The sequence below is a fragment of the Struthio camelus genome, chromosome 8 (assembly GCF_040807025.1).
Source record: "Struthio camelus isolate bStrCam1 chromosome 8, bStrCam1.hap1, whole genome shotgun sequence".
Lineage (NCBI taxonomy): Eukaryota > Metazoa > Chordata > Aves > Struthioniformes > Struthionidae > Struthio > Struthio camelus.
In genome coordinates this window covers 27,134,971-27,158,928 of record NC_090949.1, presented here as the reverse complement: position 1 = coordinate 27,158,928, position 23,958 = coordinate 27,134,971, and the positions used below count along the sequence as shown (strand labels likewise).

Sequence of the window (23,958 nt, the reverse complement as noted above, 5' to 3'; positions counted from 1 at the left end):
GAGCGCAGCCAAGGCACTTGCTTGTTCTCTAAGGATTCAATCAGAGCAGAGAGCCTAGGTGTGCCTGGCTGTCTGCTTCCCACTTGACCTCTGTATGCTTAAGTAGGTCACGTTTCTGCTCTAGTAGATCGCTGCAAAGGGCAGCGTGCTCATAGTGAAAGTGTCTCACGTGTCTAACTCCTCCGCTCTCGCCGTCTGAAGTGGCAGCTCGAATGAGGAGACCACAGTGGCTCTCAGCACTGCTGTTTCCCCTCCCCAGGCGTGTTCCCACTTCTTGTGGAAAATGTCAGCTTGACCGTCCGGCACGGAGCAAGGCTGCAAGGTTGTTGTTACACCGGCAAATGTGACTCGTTGCTTCTTGGCCTTTCTCAGTGGGGTGGCTGCTGGGGGCAGCCATGGCCTGCGGCAGGAAACTTGGTAAGAAAAGTCTTACAGGGTCAGGAACATCTGGTGGTGGCCATGGTGTTACCCTGTCTGCCTGCCTTCCTCACCTCTCTCCCTGGTGCCCCTTGGAGCAAGGCAATTCCCTGCACCGCTGGCTTTACTGGAGCACCAGCCCAGGGCTCATGTTGGTTTGCTGTGGTGCCAGTCTGTGGCCTTGAGGCCAGAAAAATGCAAGCAGAGAATGTGGCTCTGGGCCACCTGCCACCATGGAAAGTCCTAGGACTAGGTGCAGTTTTGCTGGGGGCAGGGAGGGAGCTTGGTAGCAGGTGTGCCTTCATCCATGCAGTACTGCCAGTGACCCGTGGGAAGAAAATGCCCCTTTGAAGTGGGAAAGGGGAACAAAGAGTGAGAAAGGCCTGGTTTGGAGTGGTAAAATATCGCAGAGAGGTACGCAAGGCTGGGAAAAAGTGCTGAAGTTGGATTGTAGACAGACACATGGCTTTCAGAGGCAAAAGCAAGCAAACCAGAGGAGAGGGTGGTGAAAAGCACCACGAGTCCTGACAGCACCGTGGGGTTTCAGGCTCTGGTAGCACAGACCCGGTGTCCTGCAACGGTGAGCGTGTGAGGTCCCAAGGCAGCCACAGACTCAGGAAGTAACACACATCTCCTCTTATGTTTTGGTTCACGCTTGTAGCAAATGATTTGAACTTATTTTAAGAGGAAAACCGAATCAGTGTGCGGGGTACAGAGGAAAGCTGCTGTTTCTCTGCAGGCAAACACGTCCTTTAAGCCTGGTTAGGATGTCTGGACTTTGGAGGCAAACATTTGTTTCTTAGTGAGGAGGAAAAACAGTCTGTGGCCAAGGAAGGAGATGAGGCTGATGGAGACCACAGCAAGGCCAGAGATGGTGGTCATTAAAATTTTCAATTAGAAGCTTGAAGATAGGAGTGTGTAATGAGAGGAGAGCAGTTTACAGAGGGGCTGCGCTTTGCAGTATGGTGCCCTGCCAGCCTGAAGGGCTGCTGCAGGGCTCTGTCTTGGACCAGGAGTTGCATGGAAATGCTGAAGCTATGAAAAGTGGCATTTTCCAACACAGTGACTCCGACACAGTGCAGGCTCTTAGAAGGGTCGTGAAAAACCTTTTTTTTTCTCTCGGTGTTGCATCTGGTGATCTAGGGCTAAAATATTTCTGCCTGGACCCATTTCTCACTTCATGTCTCAGAGCCCGTCATCTTGGTGAAGTCTCCCCGCTTCTTTCGGGGAGGAGCAGGGAGACGGGAGGAGGTTTTGGTGGCTCTTGTTTGTGGCTCAGTAGCTCACCCTGTTCTAGCATTGTGTTTAGGCTCGGCCAGTAGAGCTGTTGACCTCAGCCCAGGAGACGTGGTCAGGGAGGTCTTTCTGCCCCACGGAAATGCCAGTCGATGACGCAGTGTCTGTGGTGCTCAGCTGACCTGTCTAGAGGCTTTGTACACTCTTGAGCCCAAAGGGAGAAAAGCCACAAAACCTCTGCTGTCTTGAGTCTCGGGACAATCCTGCAGAGTCAGCTTGAATCACCAAGTGGCCTCTGTGGACCTGCGAAGAAGGTCTCTGGAGCTGCCTCGGAAGAGAAGACCCTCAGAAGGATCTTGGAGTGGTGCCTCAGAGAAGGGGCAGGATGAGGGTTTGTCTCAGATGTTGGTATGGGAATATCAGGTTCAACTAATGCAAATGCCATAAGGAACCTCATCTTCTTGCTTCTGTCCCAAATGTATTCTTGTATACCTTAAGCCTATTGGTTGCTGGGCTACTGCTGTCCTTCACCTTGTATGCAGCGAGGCAGTTGCTAGGTCAGCTGGGTAGGAATATCTGCCTACTTGTCCTGTCACACTGAGGCATGGTTAATGTTTGAGAAGTCCTCAGGTGGTCTTTAACTCTTCGGTCATCCCCTAACAGTGCCTGGAGGGCAGAACAAGGCACTGGTAAATCTGTTTGAAATTCAGCCTTTCCTCAGAGGAGGAGGAGAAGGTCAGGTCTCCAGAGGATTTGCATCGTGAGTTGCTGAGCTGATATGAATTTAAGGGAAAACAATACACCTGAGTGCTCAAGAGAAAGTCTCTGGCAGTGGCTCCGTTCCCCCATGTCTTGCAGAGCCTCTGGGGCTGCCGAACACCCTCTAGAGCGCGTGTGTTGTGGCTCCCAGCAAAGGGCCTTCAAGCGGTGGATGCTTCAGTGTTGGTCCCACCTGTACAAGGGCTCTGCAGGGCTCTTGCTGGGATTCTGCGCCAAGAGCACCAGGAGTCTCTTAACAATGCATGGCAATAGTTAGCATCATACTTTTACCCCTTTTTCATAGCTCCCACCAAGAGACCTGTGAAAGCGTTTTGTAGACTTGAGTGAATTTGGCTACTGTTCTCGTGGTGAGGAGGGCAGTGTTATGCACTCACAGGTGGCGCACGGAGAAAAATGAAGTTGGGGGAGTTAAAAGCCTGAACGAATTGATTTTGATCTTGACATTGTGTGGTGAGTGGGGAGCATTGTCCCCAGTCTACAGAGGAGTTTGGGGCTTTGCTCCAAGTACCGCAACAGGCGTTGGGTGTTTGCATGCCGACACGCGGCTGGGCTGTCACGTCCCATTCTTCAGTGGGTTTTTGGAGGTGCCTGTGCGGGGAGCTGGTCCGGTTTTGCTTGCTCAATCACCGTCAGATGTTTTCGGATCTTTCGGGAGGCTCCATCCGATCTGCCTCCACTTGGAAACGAAACGGGAGGCTTGGGAGACTCAGCGGAGCTTGAGTCCTCCCTCCCTTGCTTTGCCGCTATTTTTATCTCTTGTTAGAGTTCATTTCCTTTCTGGTGTCTGGTTATTTTCTCTATGAGGTTTTCTGTTGTTTGTTTATTTGGCTGTATCCTCCTCCTGACTCCCTCCCCGAGCTGGGTGGCTTTTCGTTCACTTCTGTTTTCTTTCCAAACGCTGGAGATGCAGCCCGGAGGGTTGCAGCAATGCCACGTGCAGTCATGAAATGGCCCCGGCAAACAGCGGCGACGACGGCTTCAGCACGTGTTGCTTTTACCCCCAGTATGTCAGCACCAGTCTCCGGTTAAAAATGGTAATTTCCCTTTATTTTTGCTTGCCATGGCTGGTGGCAGGTCTGGCTATAGAGCACATTGGCCAGAGGACTTCTCCACCTCTGAAGATCCGTGTGAGGCTCCCCTAGGGCAGCCAGGAAGTATTTGAGCTTTCACCCAAGTTTTGCTCTTCTGCTCTGTGCCTGCAACAGAGGGGGGGGTGTTGGGACACCTCGTGCCCATGGTGTGTGCGGAGAGGGTCTTGCTGCCTCTTTGGCCATGGAGACTTGCTTTTTTCCGTTCCAAGAGAGGACTTGGTTTTCTTAGCGTCCGGCAGCTAATTTCTGAGCAAGGTGCTAAGTTTTCCGTGTCTGGGTTTGCTTTGTTTTTCATTTCATAGATGTTTCCAGTCCTTATTTGTCAGTCTTTGTATCCCCTCTGGAGAAGCCTCTAGTGGATGGTGAATAGTTAAGCGCGGAGCCTGGGGCAAGGGAGGGCTCCTGCTCTGAGTGATTGATTGTGTTTTTATCTGTTTCTACAGCCAGTGTAAATGGGCTGGTGAAACACTCTTTCCACTCAAGATGTGTGTTGGTGTTTCCTTAAATCTGAATCCCGCAGCACAAAGATGAAGCACATCTGAAACAGGCTGTTTGGATCAGGAATGCTGCTATATGAGAAACGTGTTACGCAGGCTCGGGGCTGTTTTACATGCCGTTCCCAGCTCATTTAGAGCAGAGACATGGAATCACTCATCAGCTACGTCACAGCATGCCACTGGCGAAGTCGCCACGGTGTTAACATTGGCAATGGGAAGTGGACAAATCCTGCCATTAATGTTTAAACACTGCGCAAATCCCGTTGTTTGCTCTTAAATGTTGATCCAGCTCCCCAGAGTAATTGGGTAGCCCATTATCTGCCTGCTTGTGTTGCATGTGTAGGAATCTGATATTACAGCCCTCCCTATGAATCTTTTATACGAGAGCAAAACAAATTTACAAGCGCATTTAGATTGTATGTGGAGTTGTGGGATTCGCGTTACTAATTTGGCTGTGGTCAGAACCCAAACGTGAAACGTGCTCAGTGTGTTGCGTGGGAAGAGAGTTTTATTTAGCTACGCGCTCCTTGCCTCGCTGTTTGTGCTTGCTGTTGCTGACGCTGCTTGTGAGCAGCTAGCGTTGAGTGTAGCCCTGGAGAGTCTACAAAAATGATGCCCCTTTTTTACGGCTTGCAGATTCCTTAGTTTTGACTTGCCGCAGCAAATACACGGCCCTGGTGAGGGACCGGGGATGGATTGAGCTCCCCAGTGCTCCTTGTCCTCCTCGTCCCTGTGGGTGCCATGAGAAGACCCTACAGAAGTAGCCAGCATGATGGCCAAATACCTAGAGCTGGGAGAGGCAGGCAAGGTGGCGGGAGGAGGATATGAGAAGAGCGCGAGTGTCTCCGGTACTTCAGCGATGGGGGCCGGATAAATGCTCATGGTAGACAGATTAGTCACTGGTTCCTGATACGGGATAATCGCTAGCTTGTCTGCTCTTTATCTGCGAGGGGGAGTGGAGATAAGGATGGGCGGGGGGGTGGGGAGGAAAAGGCATGGAAAAGCTGAAACGTGCTGCGGACAGGATGAACTGTCCCCATTGCGCCAGCGAGCTCTCGTGGCTTACGGCAGGGCTTGGCCACCGGCAGAGGGGGAGCGGGACCCGGTCACATGCGTTGCTGGTTCCCTCCTTCACAATGCAGGGCTCCAGGCAAGAGCCCATGTGTGCATCCAGTGGCTGCGATTTATCCTGTCCGTTGCTTTAGATCCTGTCCCAATTACACTGTGCTGTCGACTATAAATTATTCTGCAGCGGGAGCACCATCGTCCTCCCCCTTCAGTGTGGCACAGGCTGTGCCTAGGGCTTGCTGGAAAGGCTCTGGGGCAGTGACTGTTAGCAGAAATTAAAGGAATTTTATAAAGGACATTAAATACAAATAGCTGTATCTTATCAGGTCAGGAGAGGTCTCAGCCTCTGCCGGCGGAGCAAAACCCCCCGGGTTGGTGTCCTCTCGTTTATAAGCCAAGAAGAGGCAGCCGCCCTGCAGAGCAGACATCCTGCAATTTGCTTTTCATGAAGCAGGTTTGGGTCCTTGGCTCTGCATCTCCTGGGAGGTGCTGGGCACCTCTGAGCACTGGGGCTGGGCTCTTCAGGCCCCCCAAAGCCGTGGCAGGGCAAAGGAGCAGCATTTTGGGAGCGGGCAGTTGTGAAAGCAGAGATGTCGACTCCCCGCTCGGATACCAGTCGAGCAGGGAAGACGGCATTAAGATTTAATTGGAAACATCTCAGCTACAGCTTTCCCGTAGTTGTCCATGCGGTGCCTCACTGTTCCCGCGCTGACTGCCTTGCTTGAGAGGAGAGGTGAGGAGAGCAGTAGGTTCGAGTCGAGCGGCGCGCGCTCCAGCCGCCCCGCTCCCTCCTCGTCACCACTCTTCACCAAGGAATTTCTGCAGAGCCCTTCTGCTTCGCAGAGCTGAAACGCTGCCTTTCTGTTACGCGATGTCGAGCACCAGGGCTCAGAGACGCCGATAGTTCTTCGCAAAGTCACAGCATCCAGCAGCACCTTTCACAAACCTGCCTTTGAAAAATTGGAAGGGTTTTCACAAAAAAGTTTGGGGTTGGAGTGTGTTTTTTTTTTTTTTTTGGTTACCGCAAACTGACAGCAGCACCACAGTGCTAAAAGCCTCTCTAGATTTAACAGGAGTCCTCTGGCGCTGGGGCTCTTCAGTGCAGGTCGCACTGGCTGGGTGGGCTGGCTGCTCGGTGGAGGCTTGCTCCTGCCTGGCTTATTACTGGGGCTGTTGCTGAGCGGTCAAACAGTCCTCGGAGAAAAAACAAGAATTGAAAGAGGCAAGGCAGGGGGTGGTGGATCCGTGGCATTGTTTGTCTAAGATGTTTGTGGGATTTTTTTTTTTTTCTCTTTAAGATGAAGTACACCTGGTGAACACATGCGAGTGGCCTGCCAAAGTCCCTGGGTCCGGTCACAGTTTGCATTATTGACCTCTAGTGCTCTCCAAAGGAGGGTCCCTTCTGGGCAGATACACTGATGCACAGAGATTTGTCCCTAGTCCTAACGCAAAGCTGAGGCAGTACTGGGAGTTTGAATGGGTCTGAACCCCTGTCCAGTGGTACCTCTATTAAACTACTTCCCAACATGAGGAATTTTGCAGTAATTAGAGCTTTATTAACGCTTAAATAAAACCATGATGTGGAGATGGAGGAGGAGAACCCTGTGTGATCCAGGAGCCAGAGAGCGCAGGTCTCTGCAGCTGCCTTGCCCGCGCCCTGGGGGTTTTGAAGGAAGGGAGGACCATGCTCTTTCTCAGGCTTACTTCCCATGGGGTACGGAGGGAGAGGTGATGAGGCTTTCATTGTGTTCCTCCCTATCGTCAAATGTGGTTTTCCTGGCCAACCCTGGGCTGGTGGTGAAATCTGGGCAGACATAGCCCTTGTTGGTGTCACCCCTGGACTCAGTGGGATGAAGGAGCAGGGCTGTAGGCATTAACTCATTAACTCTAATGGCTGTGGCTACTGCAGCTGCCGTGGAAGGAGACTATGACCCTGGTGGCTAGAGCTGGATGCCTGGGAATTCCCTCACCTGAGCTGATAAACACTCAGCAGAGGTGGGTCCATTTCTTCTTGCTGTCTGGGATTACTGGCCCCAGTGCTATAAACTCGGTTGTCTCTTTTTCCTCCCTCCCCATTCCCCCAGGTGCTCCTGATCCCACCGCTGGGGCCAGCATTGACGATGAGAACTGCTGGCACCTGGATGAAGAGCAGGTCCGAGAGCAGGTGAAGCTGTTCCTATCTCAGGGAGGGTACTACGGCTCCGGGAAGCAGCTCAACTCTATGTTTGCCAAGGTGAGGAGGAGCAGGCTGCTCTTTTTCTGCTGCCCTCTGCTTGGCGCATCATGTAGCCGGCAGCTCGCTCGCTGCCCTGGCACCGTGCCTGTTGCAGCTGGGAATCTGTGCTCCAGTGCCTTCTCGCCTGGTTGCTGGGCGCGCTGTTGTAATCCAGCCTCTGGGTCAGGCCGGGGTTGTCTCGGCCTCTCTCTGCGCAGGTCCTTTCCTCCCGCATAACAGGGTGGCAGTGATTCCTGCATGAAGGAGGGCTTTTCCCCCATATCCCTGTTGGCATGGTGGGGAGGAGTTTGGTCCTGCCATCTGCAGAGCTGGCCCAGACCACAGAGTGGTGGCCTATGGGCTCCTCCCTTGCTTTGCACAAGGGCCTTGTTTTCAGGTTCTTGATCACTTGGTCCCCTTTAAAGCATAGGATGTAGCTGTTACTGGACGCTGACTAGAGCCAGGTCACAGCCTCCCTCCAGGGCACCCTGGTTTGTCTCACAAAGGACCTTCTCTCTGCCCCTTCCAGGTCCGGGAGATGCTGCGCATGAGGGACTCCAACGGGGCCAGGATGCTGACGTTGATAACAGAGCAGTTCATGGCCGATCCTCGGCTCTCCCTCTGGAGGCAGCAGGGGACGGGCATAACGGAGAAGTGCCGGCAGCTCTGGGACGAGCTGGGTAAGTTGCAGAGAGCCAGAAAAGGACTGAATGTCCTACACTGCTTGGCTGAGCCTTCTGGCTGGCCAGAGCTTGTGTTTGGTGTCCTGGCCAAAAGCCTTTTCCAGGGCACAGGGGGCTGGATGTAGGCTGGACATGGAAGTGCCATTCCCAGAGGAATGGTGATCCCAAAGGGGAGAGGCAGATTCTTAAGCTCTGTCCTGCCTAACTGACTTCTGCCTGCTCCAGTGCACGTTCCCAGGGTGAGTGGGGAAGGATGGCCAGTGCAGAGCCTGACTTTAGGAAAAAAAAATACACTTCAAATGCAGTTCTGGGTAATTCTGGTTATTTCTGGTTAGGCATCTTAGGTGCTGGCTCAGCTGGCCGACACTGTAATATCATTAGAAAAAAAACGTTTAAGATGACATGGGCCAGAAGGGGTTGGCTGTGGAGTTGACGCAGCAGTCCTGGGCTGTCCTGGTTATCTGGGATGAGTAATTTGGCTTGTGCCATAATTTCACAGCGAGTGAGTGAGCGAGCTTGCTGGTGGGAGGTGCTACGCAAGGGCAGGGGCTTATGGGCTGGGGCCAAAGGCACGTTGCAAAGCTAGAAGAAGGATGAGGCTGGTCCAGGGGGTGAAGCCCTGTCTGCACGAGGAGGACCTACGTGGGTGCGTGCCCTTTGGTGTGGAGGAGATTGCTATAAGGGATTTCCCTTAGGAAAATGGGGAAAAAGGGCTGCTAAACACAAGTACAACTTCTCTTTCAAGAAATCCTCCAACCAAAGGCTATGGGAGGGTGAATGGGCTTCCTGGTGAAGTATCTCTCCATACTTGTCCTGCTCTTACCGTTTCCTTGAGTATCTGTCCCTGCCTGCTGTGGGAAGTGGGATACCAGGTAGAAGGAGCTTTGGTCTGAGCCACTGGAGCAGTGCTTATGGCAGGAATTCCTGGAATTCATTGATTCACATGCCATCACCGTCCAGAGTGGTAGCACCATGCATGGCTGGAACAATTGGGTTATGACGTAGCTTGAGAATCCCCGCTATAAAATCACACTGCCATAAGCGGTCTTGTCTGCAGAGTACTTGATAACTGACAATCAGCCGTCAGTTTGCTTTGGCTTTCAAAATGTCCTTGACCCGCTCTCTACAGTGCAGTGGGTTGCGGCGGGAGAAGCTCTCCCGTGGAGCCTTCTCACTATGGTGTTACAGTAAGAGGTAGAAACTACAGCTTACAGTAAGAGGTAGAAACTACAGCTGAGACCGCAGGCCCTTGTACTAACTGCCGAACAAATGCAAACACAGCCATGAGATTTGAGAAGCTGACCAAACACCACAGAGAAAGGGCTGGGCAGGGCCAGGATGCCTTGCTTCTGTGTGAGGTTCCCTAGATGGAAATGAGCAGGCAGTCTCTGGAGAGCTGATCTGTGCTTGCTTGCCAAAAAGATATTTTCAGGATTTCAAGATGCTGCAGCTAGATGGCTGGATGCACAAGAATCCCAGAGAGGTGGCCAAATCCACCAAGCCAGAATTTTCACACGGAAGAAAGAAAACACATCTGTGAAATATGGATATATGGAGGTCTGGGCAGGCCTGGAGGCAGGAAGCAGTTTACCCAGAATTACAAGTTAGTCGGCCTGAATTCAAACCAGATATCCAAGCCAAGACCCTCCCTCCCTGCCAATATACATCAGGGGTAAGTGATCAGTCTTCAGTCCTGGCCTAACCAGGCAAGAACCTGTTTGGTGCATTTAGTTTTGCTCAGCAAAGGCAGAGGGAAGCGACAGCACATCCTCATCAGCAGTTGGCAAGGCGGCTGGGGAACGTCAGGCCCTAATGAGATGGGATCAGTATGACAGCAGGTGAAATGTGGTGCCAGCCAATACACGTCAGAGAGAACGACTCGCCTGGCATAGGCACGTCGCTCAGGAGAGATCTGGGCACTGTCGTGCAGAAGAGAAGCCCCCGCAGCGACTATAGTGATGGTCCAAGCAGTGTCCCCAAGGCGGGATGTGCATGGACAGGGTGGTTTTCAAAGTGGAGAATATTCCCCCGCTCTTACAGAAGTTCCTGGTGTATTTGGCCTTGGGCAGCATTAGCTCTAGGAACAGAGCATCCCACTGAAAGGAAGGGTGGAAGCACGGATGTGTTGGGAATGGCAATGAATTGGTAACGCTCACTGGTAATGAATATTAGCAGCGTGGAGAATGGCAGACAGCATGGAGAACCCTTCGTGGCAGTGGTGTGCACATCACAGGTCAGGGCTTCAAGGTCAGGTCTGCTGACAGTCCCACTCCTGCTGCCAGGGCCAAGGGGTGTTCAGCACAGTTGGGAAGGCAACCAATTAAACAAGCAAAAGGATGCCCGTTTTCGGGTATGGCATTGTAAAGTCCTTGTGGCAGCAAGTCACGCAGGTGACAGCTTATCCAAAAATGTCGTTGGGTGGATAACGGTAGCTGGCGTACGTGGGGCAGTGAAGACACGTTGTCAAAAAGCTTGTAGGTTGCAGATGCCAAAGCTGCCCGGCATTAGCACTGCTGCAGCGCTGCCAAAGGGAGAGGGTGGGAGGGAGAAGAGAGGCCCTATGCCAGCTGCCGCGAGGAGCCCCAGTGCAGGCTGTGTTCCTCTGCCTGGCACTGCAAGTAGAAAGAGAAAGTGGGCCCTGATGAAATTATTTTGGGCACATGTTTAATAATTAATCATTGATTTTTTAACAAAGACCACATTGCAGACTTGTGTGGGATTGCAAGAAGCTCAGCCTCAAAGAAGATTGTGGATTTATACTGGGTAAAATGTAAAGGATTTTGCAGGATTTTATAGTTTTAAGAAAAGAAAAAAAAAAAAAAAAAGAGTGGCAGGAGGACATCGTTTGCTTGTGCATGTGCTGCAAACTGAACATCTATTGCCTCGTCTGCTGGGGAGCCAATGGAAAGACCTGTTGGGAAGAGAGCTGGGTGGCGTGGGAGTATTTGCCCTGGTGCATTAGTACTTACGATTAAAGCCTAATTACGAAAAATAGACGAAAAACCAGCTGAAGTGCAGCCTGACCTTAATCTGCCTGGAGACGGGTTTATTTATCTCGGCCACTTGTTTACAGTGGGGAATTTCAACAGATTAAGCTGGGGAAGCGACCCTGTGGGAAAGGAGAGCATTTCTTTGATGGTTTGGAAACCTCAGTGCAGAATCAGAGCGCCTGTCCTCTCTGGGGCCCGCAGCCGGGGACACTGGGGTTGGGAGGCTCTGGTGACCCCTCTCCCTCCGCCTAGCCCCATAATCAAAAAGCAGTTTTGTTTGGAGGCTTAGCTTAATCATGATCTGCTGTTGTGTTCCCCACTTAACCTTCTGCTGTCGGAAAGTTCAGATGAAGGTTTCTGCAGCATATGAGCAGACGCGAAGTCTGACCCAGCTCAGCGCATCGGCCCACGGACAGGGTCCGTGGTACTGTCTGCTGATGTCACTTAACCAAAGGGCTCAGAAAAACCTGTCATTTCTGTTTCCCAGATAACTATTGTGGCAGTTCCCCACCAAGACAGATGTGAGCCCCTCTCCCCTTGTTCCCAGCACGTCCTCCCTTGTACAGGAGAGCCCAGGGGAGTGGTCGAAGGATGCCTCGGAGGGTTCCCAAAAATAGGCTGCCAAGTCATGAGGATCCCTAGGATCGCATCGTAGTGGGGCCGCAGGAGCCAAAACTCTGGCAGGCGCATCACGTTCCTGGAAGCAGCAGAGCTGGAGTGCCGAGTCTCGTCACCCCCTGTCAGCTGAGCTGCTCCTCGTGTGTCTGCAGCCTCTCCGCTCTGAAAAACGAGCCCTGAGGAATCTGTCGTGGTGATTTAAGGCTTGAGCCTGCAGCAGAAGCAGAGGAAGGTGGACTGTGCCCATTGTCCCTCGCTCCTGTGCGGTCTGAGGTGGGAGCCAAACTTGCCAGAAGCTGCTCTTTACTGCAGAAACCGCAGACTGGACAGAGGGCAGTGACCGCTGATGGTAGCGGCGGTGGGAACTGGGTGTCCGAAACCAGTCAGAGCCTTGGAGCTGCATAGCACGAGGAGCCAAACCTGGGACTTAGCGTATGCCAGCCCAAGGAGGTGATGTGTTTTACTCCCAGCTGGGGCGAGCAGCGAGCACGCACTCACCGCTCGGTTGATGGGCGGTAACTCCCGGCTGCCCAAACTGGGCCCTGAATCAGGGAGTTAAGGAAGACTTGATTTCCAGGGCTGAGGCCTGATTTTTCAGTGTTCCTGTGTCCATGCAAGCTTCCCTGCAGCTGGGGGGATCTGGGGGATGTTCAGCACCCCTGGTTGTCTCCAGACTCAGCACGGCACAAACGGGGCCGTTGTCCTGCTCTCTGCTTGCTGCCATCGCTGGCTCCGGGCAGAATAATGCCTTTCTGTTTCTTTTCAGTCCTGGGCATTTCAGTGATTAAGCGGTGGCTGAGGCTTGACTGTCATGCTACTGTACTTTAAGTTCCTGTCCGGTTGTTGCTGCTAAGCCACTTAGCAGAGCGTATGAAGTATTTAGTTTTCCGCCACAGAGAAATGCCTGGCTTCGCATTCCAGCCCCTCTAAAGCACGTCCGTTTGCAGAGGGGAGATAACGGCACGGGAGGGACGGGACCTCCTCTGAGTCCTGCCCTTTAAGGAGGGCTGCTGCCCCCCTGTCCCGCGCTAATTGACTGACTTCAGGGTGAACTTTTCAAAGGGCTATTGAATGCTGTTTGGAAACCGTGCTGGCCTTGGAAGCATTTAAAGTATCTGTCTGGAAATATTGCCTCTGAGTGTAGCCAGAGGGGCCCCAAGAGCCCTAAAGGAGACAGCTCCTCTTGCGTGTGGGATAATCTCTGATAGTGCAGATCAGAAGGCTTAATTCGTCCCGTTCATCAGACCAAAGTGGAATTTCACCAGGGTTTCCTGGCACGCGGGAACGGTGGTGCTGAGGCGTGGGTGGAGGTGGACCGAACAAGGGCTGTTCTGCATGTTTGCTGATCTCCAGTAGCTGCAATTGCTTTTCCTGTGCCCTTTCCTGGATGCAATACTGCTGCCACCATCTGCGTTGTGATGCCCTAACGGCTCTCCCGCTGAGCAAAGCCGTTCAGCACAGTTAAAGCATGCGCTGCCCTTGTGCATTTTGTGCTGTGTTAATGACTGAAACAACCACGCAAGTGTCCAGGCAGGGTGAAAGCTGCACTCTGTGAATTGGGAGAGGATGGTGAGGCTCAAACCACGCGTTGCTGTCAGTGAGAGGTTTCCACCCAGTCCTCTAACATGGGAATGGGAACTTGGGCAGTTTGGCAGCAGCCCCAGGAAGGCAGCTGTGGCCAGTGTTGTGCTTGGAGGCTACCCTCCTCTCAGCTGCATTCGCAAGGTGAAATGCGAAGACGATGAGAACGCAAGTGAGTTCCTGGCAGTTTCAGGGCCCGAGAGTGATGGGAAGGAAGCGGACGGGAGTTGCCAGGACTCGCTTTTCCTGTGTCTCACCTGTTCCTCTTGCAGCCTAGGGTGATGATATTAGCCCAGGGTTAATGCCTTGTTCACCATCAACCTTCAACTCTGGCACTTGAGCCCAATACACAGCTTAAAACACGAGGCTGCAGTTACTGTCAGCCCCTTCCCTGCTTTTACGTGCTGCGGCTTGGCCACAGGGGACAGAGCCCTGGGAGATGCTGTCGCCTCGTGGAGGTCTCCAAGATGCGCTCGGTTCAGCACTCGCCCCAAAAGCCCCAGCCGCAGCTCAGCTGTTCCCTGTAACCCAGAGGAGAGGGAGAAGCTGGAGCGCAGCCGGTGTGCCAGGGAGTCTCCGCTGTGCCTGCCTTTGCCTTGCGCTCCCTCACCGCCTGGAAAGGGACCTGGCTGCTCTGACTGCCAGAGACGCAGCCCAGCACGGGCCAGCGCAGCAAGATGAGGCTGTTCGGCCACACATCCGGCAGGCTGACCGCTGACTGCGGGCTGCTTGTTCCTGCTCTCAGGTAGAAAAGATGGTAGCTGTAGGGAGCTGCTGCCAGAAACGCACTAAGCAGCCAGTTTGGTGCAGCAGCCTGGAGAGCGCTGGTGCCAAGAGCCTGCCCTCGTGCGGGCTCTGTTCAGGCTGACGCGGCTCTGCGGAGCTGCGGAGAGGCTTGTCCTGCTGTGCTGCGGGAGCCTGGCTGAGGCGCCGCATCTATCTCAGTGGCTACAAACACAGCAATCCCAAAGCAGGAGAGCCCGGAGCCGCCGCCGCCTCCTACGCGATGGCGTGATCCATGTTAGAAGCGTTTGGTGCATGGGCTTTGCAGAGAGCTCAGTTTGGCCAGGAAATCGGAAATGTTTTGGGTGTGCGGAGGAACCCCCTCGCTGCACACCGGAGCAATGCTCTGTGATGTGTGTCCTGCTGCCGACTGTTGCTTTTGGGATGTGCTGAGGAGCTGGAGGAGAGCAGTTGGTTAGGAGTGGAGAGGAGAGGCATTCCCTTCCTCATCCTAGCAGAGATCCCTCCACCGCAGGCAAGCTTTTATTAATAACAGCTGGAGGGGAGGATTCAGGCAAGATGCTGGAGGTTTGGATGGAGCTGTGGGTTTCGTGGCTGCAGTGGTCCCGTGGAGGTGAGGCAGGGGACGGTGGTACTGCTGAGCTGCCCTTGGACACGTGACGGTATCTGACAGGCCGGCGAGGGGCAGAGCACGGAGCAGCACGCCGGCTGCTCGGCCTAGGGACGCGGCCTCTGTGGGCAAGTGCAGCTGTTGGGCCAGCGCGCTGCCGTCCCACTGTGCGGCATGGACCTGAGGGAGGGGAAATATTGTATCCAGGCAGCCTTGCAGGGAAATTTGAGCAAAAATGCAGTTAGCTGAAGTAGGATTTGTGGGTTTGCACTTATCTGAGCTGCTGCAGCTCTGCTCAGAGCAGTGGGTCACCCAGGAGAGTGACCTAGGCTTGGTTAGCAGCACCAGTGTCAGCCCTTTCTAATGAAAGAATTACTTGGCTCTTAATGATGATTTTGCCTCTCATACGGTGGACAGCATTGCTGGGCGCGTGAGGTCCCGTGATCAGCCCAGGGGTTGTCCGGGTGCACGTCCTGCTGACGCGCACTCCGCTTGCAGGAGCCTCGCACCTTGGAAGACTCTCGCCTACCAGACATCAAACTCCAGGTTCCTCTGCTGCAGTCTGGGGGCTACTGGGGATTAAAAAAGGGTGGGGAGGGGGGGAAAGAACGAAGAAAATACACCAAATCTCCTTTTTAAATAGTTGAATGCAAATGGCCTGAAGAACAATGGCGGATGAAATAGCATTCTGAGCGGGCTTTAAACCGCTTGGAACGTGGGTAGGATCAAAATCAGGTTAGGCTTTGGAGATACAGACTCTGCAGCTTGCCAGGGTGTTTTTTAAGCATGCTTTGATGTGTAGTTCAAACACTAGATTTGTCCTGGCAGACAGCACTCACAAATTCATACACAGCCGATCTCTTCCTCCCTCCTCCCCACTGTCCCCCCTCTCATGAGATTATAATTTAGCTTCATTACAGAGGAGTTTTACTTTTATTTGAAAGCTGTCTAAATCCCCCTCCTGGGTCTGTGCGTTATGCTGAGATGAATTTATGGACTCTATTAAAATGTTCCTGGCTTTCATGAGGAGCATGGCAGCAGCGTTGCAGGGGCCAGGCGGTGCAGGAGAGCTTTGCCACACGGGTTCGGCTTGGCATGTTCTTTACTTCTTCGCTTTGTTTAGGGGCGCTGTGGGTGTGCGTCGTGTTAAACCCGCACTGCAAGCTGGAAGAGAAATCCTGCTGGCTGCGGCAGCTGCGGAAATGGGGCGAGATGGACGTGTGTCCCTTGGAAGATGGCAATTACGGCAACGAGCTTCCCAACATCACCAACGCACTTACGCAGAGCTCCAGTCACAGCCAAGGTGAGTCCAGGCTGGGGCGAATGGAAATCCAGCCCACGGCCGCAGAGTTTGGATCCGGATTGAAACTTGCCTCAGGAGCTCGGAGCGCGACGTGTCTGTCGCTAGCTCGTACAGGCCAGATCTGTTTCTTTTAGCTGGTCTGCCCTGGCCCCAGCGAGGTAAAAACGCTGCTTCGGCGGAAGGCGGTCCAGATACGATGTTTTGCCACAAAAAAAATTCGTTTCCCTAGATCACAAAATTCTTTGGCTCGATGGGATTCAGGTTGTGTTCTCAGAAGTTTGCTTTTCATGGGCTTCTGGGCTGCTCTGTGTAAAGCTTTTATTTCACGCGTATCCAAAGTACTGTGCAGCAACCAGAAGGGCAGCTCGTGCTCAGCGCTTCGGTCACGTAGACAAAAACGGGCGCTGCGGAGTCCTGGCAGGCGGACGTGTGCGAATGCCGAGCACTGGCTCCGAGCTGCTCCTTCTGACGTCAACGGGAAGTTTACCCGGGGCTTCATAAGAAGCCGAATTAGACCAATGCTGAACGCTTTTAAAAAAATGCCCCCCAAAACAATTTGCAGGGAAAAGAGACCCCTGCACAGTGCAAAGCTGTGAGGATGCATCAGGAGGCATCAGTCGGGTCACCCTGTTCCCCTGCGGGTGCAGAGCAGGACGCAGAGCTTGGGCCAAAAGCGCAGAAAGCACGCGTGGTTCTGGGTGCTGCTCTCCCCAAGGACGTCCAGACTGGACAAATTGGTTTCCCTTATTTTTCTTGTCATCCCGTGGATGATATCTCTGGGAGACGGAGCGATGCCAAACACTTCACGGACTCTGATTTCAGAGACGCTTTGAAAACATTTGGTTCTGTGCTGTACCTTGGGTGAGTTTCCTGGTATTTTGAGTGTGAAGTCACTTTTAAAGGCCCTTTGAATGACTCAGGACCTCAAGGAGGTTTAGACCTGTATGAACAGGTATGCAAAAGCTGTACAGATAGCCAATGCTGCCTGAGTCGGTGCGGAGCTGAGCTCTGCAACCCTTGCTGTGACGGGGAAGTGAGGCCTCGGAGGCGGTGCAGAGCCCTTTCCTAGCCGTCGAGCTTGGCTTACTGTTCTTTTATTCAAATCGTAGCTGGTGCAGTTCAGTAGATAAGTCATTAGCCAGGGCTGTTAAAAGCAGTTCAAGTGCAGAGCACAAACGAAGCAACTTAGTTGTGGGGTTGTTCATTAGTGCTAAAATATTTTCTCGACCCCCTGACAAAGCATTTGATCCCTTTATATTTAAGCACTTTTTCCCCTTCCTTTTGCCTGAAATAGACATTAATTGAAACTTACTGCTCTTACAGTGCCTCCATCTGCTCCACTATAATTGGTCTTTGGTGTATTACGTGCAGCCAAAGTGGGAAGAAGAGAGGGGGGAAGTCAGCCATGCTGCGAAGGAAACTTCACTCTTCTGGGTGTAATTAGTGCTCTCGGGCCTCCCCCGCGGCCGCTGCGCTCCCCCAGCAGCGGCTCGGGAGAGGGGCCGGCCTGCCAGCTAAGCCCAGGACCATATGCCCTGCGCGCTCGCCCTGCCTGCCCGTCTCACGTGCGTGTCGTCAGGGACCGGCTTAATTTCAACCTGGCCTTGCTCCATCTCCTGTGGGGCCCAGCGCGGGCTCAGGACTCCCCCCCCGGCGCTCCCAGCTCTGCAAAGGATTCCCTCCTGCATTCGGGGCAGGTCACTGGGGCTAAGCAGGTCACGTTTTTAGACGCGCAGAGACTTTCCAAAGCGCCTCGCTGCCGCTCAGCCTGTGCCGAGAGCGTCCTGCCGCTCCTGCCCATCCAAGCCAGAGACTGAGAGCGAAGCTGATCCTGGAGGTGTCCCCGGGTTGATGTTTGTGAATATGCAAATACTGCTGCAAATTGTTGCCAGCCTCTTTTATTCCTGAAAGATAATGGCTGTTTCCTGAAATCCTTCCTGTTAAAGTAAACCTGCTGGCTCGAGAAGGATTGGCTCTGTACAGAGGAGCACCTGTTTAATTTCTATCCACCTCAGGGTGCCTGCAGCATTCAGGCTAATTGCTTGTTGCCATCGTTTCCAGAGCGTGTTTATCCAGCCTCCCTGGTTGAGCTTTGAGCAGAGCCTTTTGTTTTCCCCTCTTGAATTCGTTTAACTCGGCCGTCTCGCAGATTGCAGGACCTAACGTTGAGCACTGCGCCGTGTTTGGGGCTTCCTGTTTTGCAGCCTTTTTTTGCTATGGTGGTCCAGCGGGGCTGGGACGGTAGCGGGGGAGCTACAGCCGGGCCCCTTCCTCCCCACAAACCACCTGTCCGACTTGTCCAGTCACAGTGAAATTCTCGTTCTGCCCTGTCCTTCCTGGATAGGAAGCAAGCAGACAGTTACCTTGTCTTGCTGCCCAACAGCCCTGTCCAAGAAAAACGATGGCCCGAGAGAAGTCTCAGCCTAGAGGAGCCAGACCAGACAGTTACCTGATTCATTGGAGAGCAGGTAGTGACCGAAATAAGCAGCAGCTGGATTTGCCAGTAGTATCAGCCTGGTTGTGTGAGCAGACACCTCTGTCTTCCAAGGTGGAAGGACTACATGGATAGACGTGAGCGTAGGAAGCAGGCTGTTCCTTTTTATTCTTCCATTAATACACAGCAAACCATGTTATTTTGGGTTGCAAAATAACAGAGCAGCACTCGCTAGCTTTGAAAAATGTTGTTTTAGTTACAGAACAACCTGACTCTAGACATGGGCACAAGCAGACGATTGCCGCAGAGCTGCGGGGTTTAGGATGGTGCTGTCTCCTCCCTTGCTGGTTCTCTTGCCTGCCCTGCAGTGTTTGCTGGGGAGGCGGTGGTTCCCGACCGCCCAGAGGTAGGCGGGACATGCCAGCACAGGTCCCTTTGCCAGCCCGGTGCTGGTCCACGGCAGCTGCCTGCACCCTGTGCTTTCCACCTGGAGGGCTGCACTGTTGATTTTTGAGGCATTAGCCTCATATGTAACAGCAGATTAGCATCAGAAAGCTATCAGCAGGAGTCGAATAGGTCCGGCACTGGATCTGTACTTGCTTCCAAGCTCCTTGAGGGAAGGACTCACCACATCTCAGCTGTTCCTGTGCTCCAAGCCTGGAGCAGTACTAGCTGAGCTGTTCCCAGCTTATGTTCCTCACCATCACCTTGAGTATCCTGGAGATGAACATGAAGGCTGCAGACGGTGCCATGCAGGAGCTGTTCCTACTGCTGGGCTGCGGGAGGGTCCCACCGCTGCCCCAGAGGCACTGATGGTATTTCTTTTTGCAGACTCCCTGGCCAGGCCCAGACGAACCGTCTTCACCCGTGCGATCGAGGGCTGTGACCTCCACTGGCAGGACAGCCACTTGCAGCGCATCATTAGCAGTGACTTCTATGTGTCTCCCTCTTACCAGCGCGAGGGTGAGAGCCTCCTCTTCAACTCCCAAGGGCAGCCACTGTGGCTAGGTGAGCGTCCAAAACAGCGGCCCTTGAGCAGCCTGGGTGGATAGAGTTGCTAGCAGAGATGAGCTGCCCCAGGCATCGGAGCTCTGCTACCCGAAGTCCTTCCTGCCCGTGGAGAAACCCAGTGGTGTTCCTATTTGCAAGCTTCTGCATCCTAGATTGAAAGCACCTCCCTGCCCTTAGCCTTAGGAATAGGACGAGCAGCAAGACTCAACGTGCAGGTGCACACCTGCAGCCTAGCCACAATGCCCATAGTAAGTCCCACATACACAGCAGTGGCCGGGAGGTCCACGCAAGCCGGGTTTCCCTTGGGCAGCTTGAACCGGGCTCGTAGTATCCTCTTTTGCCCTGCCTGTGTTTGGCTGTCCCTAGTGCTGATATCCCAATGTTCCCCCTACCAAGGGACTGGGCACTTAGAGTCCCTAGAGAGCTGGCAGGGAGCAGAGCTGTATCCTCTGGATCTTTTCTTCCTTGCTCTCACCCACCCTTTAGTCTCCCCTGAAGTGTAATTAGCAGATGATATAATTAAGCCTAGTATGAGCTTGGGGCATACTGGGAGCAGTCAAGCCCAGTGTCATGCAGCTGGGGAGGTGACTGTACAGACATGAAGAAGGTCAAAGCCCACTGTTGCTCTGTAGTCTGCTCAGGGAGTCGGGGTCTGCAGTCACCAGCCAAATGGGAAGAGAAAGTTTAAGGCCAACAAGATGCTTGGTTTGTGGAGCAGATGGCATTAAGTTTGCCATTAAAGCCAGGAGACGAGTTGAAAAGGGCTCATGTGAAGGCTGGTGGTACATCATCTGCTAGTGTAGATGGAGCAGGAGAGGACATTATTTTTTCTGATGTAGTCACCTTGATTTTGGGTTTTCCGCTTTCGCATTTTGGTGCACTTTCAGGGGCACAGCGCAGGGAGAGGAGTGTGATTTGTCAGTGGCTTTTGATGATGAATTCAGCAAGAAGCTGAATATTTCATCCATCTAGCAAATAAACAGAGGGAACCAACAAGAAGCTCTTCTGTAGATACGCTTGTTCTTAACCCCCTTTCTCGTGTTGTCCCTGTGGGTGACTTCTGGAATGTGGAAACCCCATTTGTGGAGGTGGTTGTCCACATTTCCAAAGCTCTCTGATCTGTTCCAAGAATAGAAATGATCCCTTCCCATAACTTTAGATCTTCTGTGTTTATCTTTTTTTTTTTTTTTAAACCCCCTTGGTAGGACATTTGCAAGAAAATGGGATTTTTGCCACTTCTTATGCGGCATGTCGTGTCATCTGCTCCTGCTCATTTTTTCAGTCAGTCATAATCCTCTCCACAGTTGCTTGTGATTTCAGGTGAGCAGCAAGCAGCAGGAGCAGATGAATTTCTAAGCAACTGTGAGTCTGGGGGGGGGTTTCATGCAATTGTTCCTAATAATAAAACACCAGATAGGAGAACTGCAGAAAGACACTGTTTCTGCAGAACTCGCTCCACGGAGGCATCAAGGAAGCAGTTCAAAATGTCATCCCAAATCTGTCAGTTCCCCCAGCACAGTGCAGAAGGCACACTGCCTCATCCCATGTATCTCCTGTGTAATGAGAGCAGAGAGTTGAAGGAGACGGAGAAGAGGTGTTTGGGTGAGCGCCAATGAAAGATATCGTAAAATGGGCAGATTTTAGCAGTGATGAGAGGCAGGGTTGTAACAGCCTGTGTTTGGAGCCATGGTATTACAGCAGTGGCATGCTGAAAATGCTTCCAGTAGACTAGATGAGGTTTGTGGAGGTCAGAGTTTAGGTACTGCAACGGCTGCCACAGGTTGAACGTGATGGGAGTCTCATTAGTATTCCTGGCAAGCATCCCTGCCACAAGCAGTGAGAGTCGAATGACTTTAAACAGGTTGTTTAAAGCAGGAGTTTAGGTGGGGAGTGGGGAAGATAACAGAAGAAAATGCCCAGAAACCTGATGCTGTGGGGTTCTCTCCCCTCTCAGCAACATCCCAGAGACTTCAGTGCTTTTCTGGCTCAGCCGTGCCCATGTTTGACCTTGCCTTGCAGAGCACGTCCCGACAGCCTGCGCTCGGGTGGATGCCCTGCGCTCCCACGGGTATCCCAGGGAAGCTCTCCGACTCACTGTTGCTATAATCAACACCCTGCGACTGCAGCAGCAAAGGCAGCTGGAAATATATAAGCATCAGAAGAAAGGTATGACCAGGGCTCTCGCAGAAGGATCCTGCTGGGTCTGGCTGGTGGTGTCACAGTCACTTGAGAAGGTCCTCTCCCTGCTGGAGAGCAGCAGAGGTTTATGGTAGGCAGCGCTGTAGGGGACCACTCGCACCCTAGAAGGGCACATTGATGCATGTGATTGAGCCATACTGCATTGTCACCCACATGTGTCTCTGGGCTGCTTGAGAAGGGCTCCTTGTGTTCCCACTGTTGCTGTGTGTGCTTGTGTGAAAGGGTTGTGCAGGTGATTGCAGGTGGTGCCTGCATTGAAGAGAAGCTGCTTGTCAGTGGAGCTGCAGGAACTGGCTGCGTGCACTGCCTCGACTTTGCAGTTGCAGAGTAAAAAGTACCAGGAGATGAGAGCAGCATTTTTCATTTTGCCGTTGCAGTTGGCAGAGAGCTGGGGTCAGCTACTGCAGTGCAGCCGACGGGGGGTAGCTCCTTGGGGCCTTCCTAGCTCAGCCAACTGGAGGTCATCAAAAGATGGAGCTTCTAAAGCTCCCTGAGGGTCTTTGTTCCCTCCAGAGAGATTTTTACTTGTGTTTCCAAAACATACTCAGGCTACCATTGCGAATGAGCCCGTAAGGTGCAGGTCTTAATTTACAGACCCTGTCTTGGGCTCTGGAATGCATTCACCATTTCTGTTCCCTTGTGTCCACCTGGAACTAAGAACAAACCACTGCATCTTCTGTGGCCCCCGACCAGATTCCCACCAGCTTAGGGACACCTTTTCTGTTGGGTGCCAGCTCTCTCTTGTCTGCAGCAGCCTGTGTGGCAGCTGAACTCCTTGTTATCCCCTCCAACTAATCTGCCAACGTTGGCCCCTAGTCTCTGGAGGTCCCCTTGTCCTAAGCTGCTGGAATAAGGAAGAGCCTCTGGTCTCAGAGACTTTTCTGGGTGGAGAAACTGTCTTTAAATTTCTCACTTTTAATTTTGTTTTGTTTCTTTTCTGCAGAGCTGCTGCAGCGAGGGGCAACAACCATCACCAACTTGGAGGGCTGGGTAGGCCACCCTCTGAACCCCATCGGCTGCCTCTTTCTCACACTGACTGAAGCCTGTAGATTAGAAGAGGAAAATTGCCTTGAAATTTCAGGTATCGAGGTTCTTCCTCACTCTCTTCCAGGTGGCTCCGGCTGAAATTTGCCCAGCAGGCAGGTCCTGAGTGTAGTTCTTGGACTCGGGACTCCTGGGCTCCAGATCTCCCCTCTCTTCCCCTTTGCAGGAGCAGCCAGGACAACGCTGCAATGCAGAGGGAGGGAGATGGTGCCTTGGGTTTGACTGGGCCCAGGGTTTTGCAGCCAGAGCAGAGCAGCGTAGCTGCATAGCAGAGCTGGACCAAGTCATGCCAGCCCACGAGAAGGCTCTGGTTAACTCTTGCCCTGCAACCTTGGCTCAGGTCTCCCTTGTCTCCTGGTAAGAGCAAGGAGGAGGGTGAAGGCCCAAATCCTTACCCAGGAACTTTTATCCATCAGGCAGGATATCCCTTTATCCCTGGCAAGCAGCAAGGGAAGCATGGTTCTTGCTTTTGAATTTCAGAGGTTTTGCTCTCTGCTGTGGATCTTCCACCTAGGAAGGCTGCTCTAACCCTGCAGCATCTCTCCCCCTTCTTCCAGATGCAGGGGACTCCAAACCCCCGGTGTACCAACACGTGCCCGTGGCTACCGGCAGCCAAGACAGTGCCGAGTCCTACCTGTCCCTGGCCTTAGAGGTGGCACTGATGGGGATGGGTCAGCAGAGAGTGATGCCTGAGGGCCTCTATGCCCAGGACAAGGTGTGTCGCAATGAGGAGCAGATCATAGCCCGCCTGCAGGACCTGGAGCTGGACCCTGTGCTGGTGCAGACCCTGCGAAAGCAGTGCATCCTGCTGCTGGAAGGTGGGGGCTTGGCGCTGGGGGCAGCTGGGTGGAAGGGGCTACGCTGGCGGAGCTCGGCCATGCACAGGGCCAGGCCTTGGAGGGGCTGATGCATGTTGCGTTGCGTTGCGCTGCAGAGCGTTACATAAGGCGCTCTGCCACCACCAGCACCTTGAGCATCAAGGTTTTTACATACTTTCTCCTTTGGTCATGCCACTCAGCTGTATGTTTCTCATGTTTTGGGTTACGCATCTGTTGCCTTTTGCTCCCATCGTGTTGTGCTGTTGTCTGTTTGGCTTAAAAGCCTGGAGGCAGCCAGGCAGCCATGGGTTGGTGCATCTCTGGGAGTCGCTGACCCAAGCCAAGAGGCCATACCCAACTGCCCGTGTATCTTGTTTGCAAAGAAAAGGGGGTTGAGGGGGATGCTTGTACTCTTCTGTGTCTCTGGACCACTAGCATGCATCTAGCTGGATCCTGTGTCTCAGCTGGGTGTTGCATTCTCTCTGAGGTGCTCTTTCCAGTGTTTATGGCTCTCTGACCCAATGCTGGCTTCTTCCTCTGTGTACATGGCGCTGAGACTGTAGGACGGCTGCTCTGCCCCAGTGCCATGATCTGACAAAGTAAGGGTTTGCTGACGTCT

General features: G+C 53.0%; 1 protein-coding gene across 1 annotated transcript in view; it reads left to right on the top strand.

Annotated features, from left to right (window-relative positions):
* The window catches only part of ZSWIM5 (zinc finger SWIM-type containing 5), a 111,382-nt gene that overhangs the window by 78,387 nt on the left and 9,037 nt on the right, over nucleotides 1-23,958 (top strand). The window contains exons 3-9 of the mRNA XM_068952942.1: nucleotides 7,174-7,322; nucleotides 7,834-7,984; nucleotides 15,654-15,833; nucleotides 19,099-19,275; nucleotides 21,298-21,444; nucleotides 22,421-22,558; nucleotides 23,079-23,339. Of these exons, the coding sequence (XP_068809043.1) occupies nucleotides 7,174-7,322; nucleotides 7,834-7,984; nucleotides 15,654-15,833; nucleotides 19,099-19,275; nucleotides 21,298-21,444; nucleotides 22,421-22,558; nucleotides 23,079-23,339 (1,203 nt within the window). The remainder of the gene's footprint in view (nucleotides 1-7,173; nucleotides 7,323-7,833; nucleotides 7,985-15,653; nucleotides 15,834-19,098; nucleotides 19,276-21,297; nucleotides 21,445-22,420; nucleotides 22,559-23,078; nucleotides 23,340-23,958) is intronic.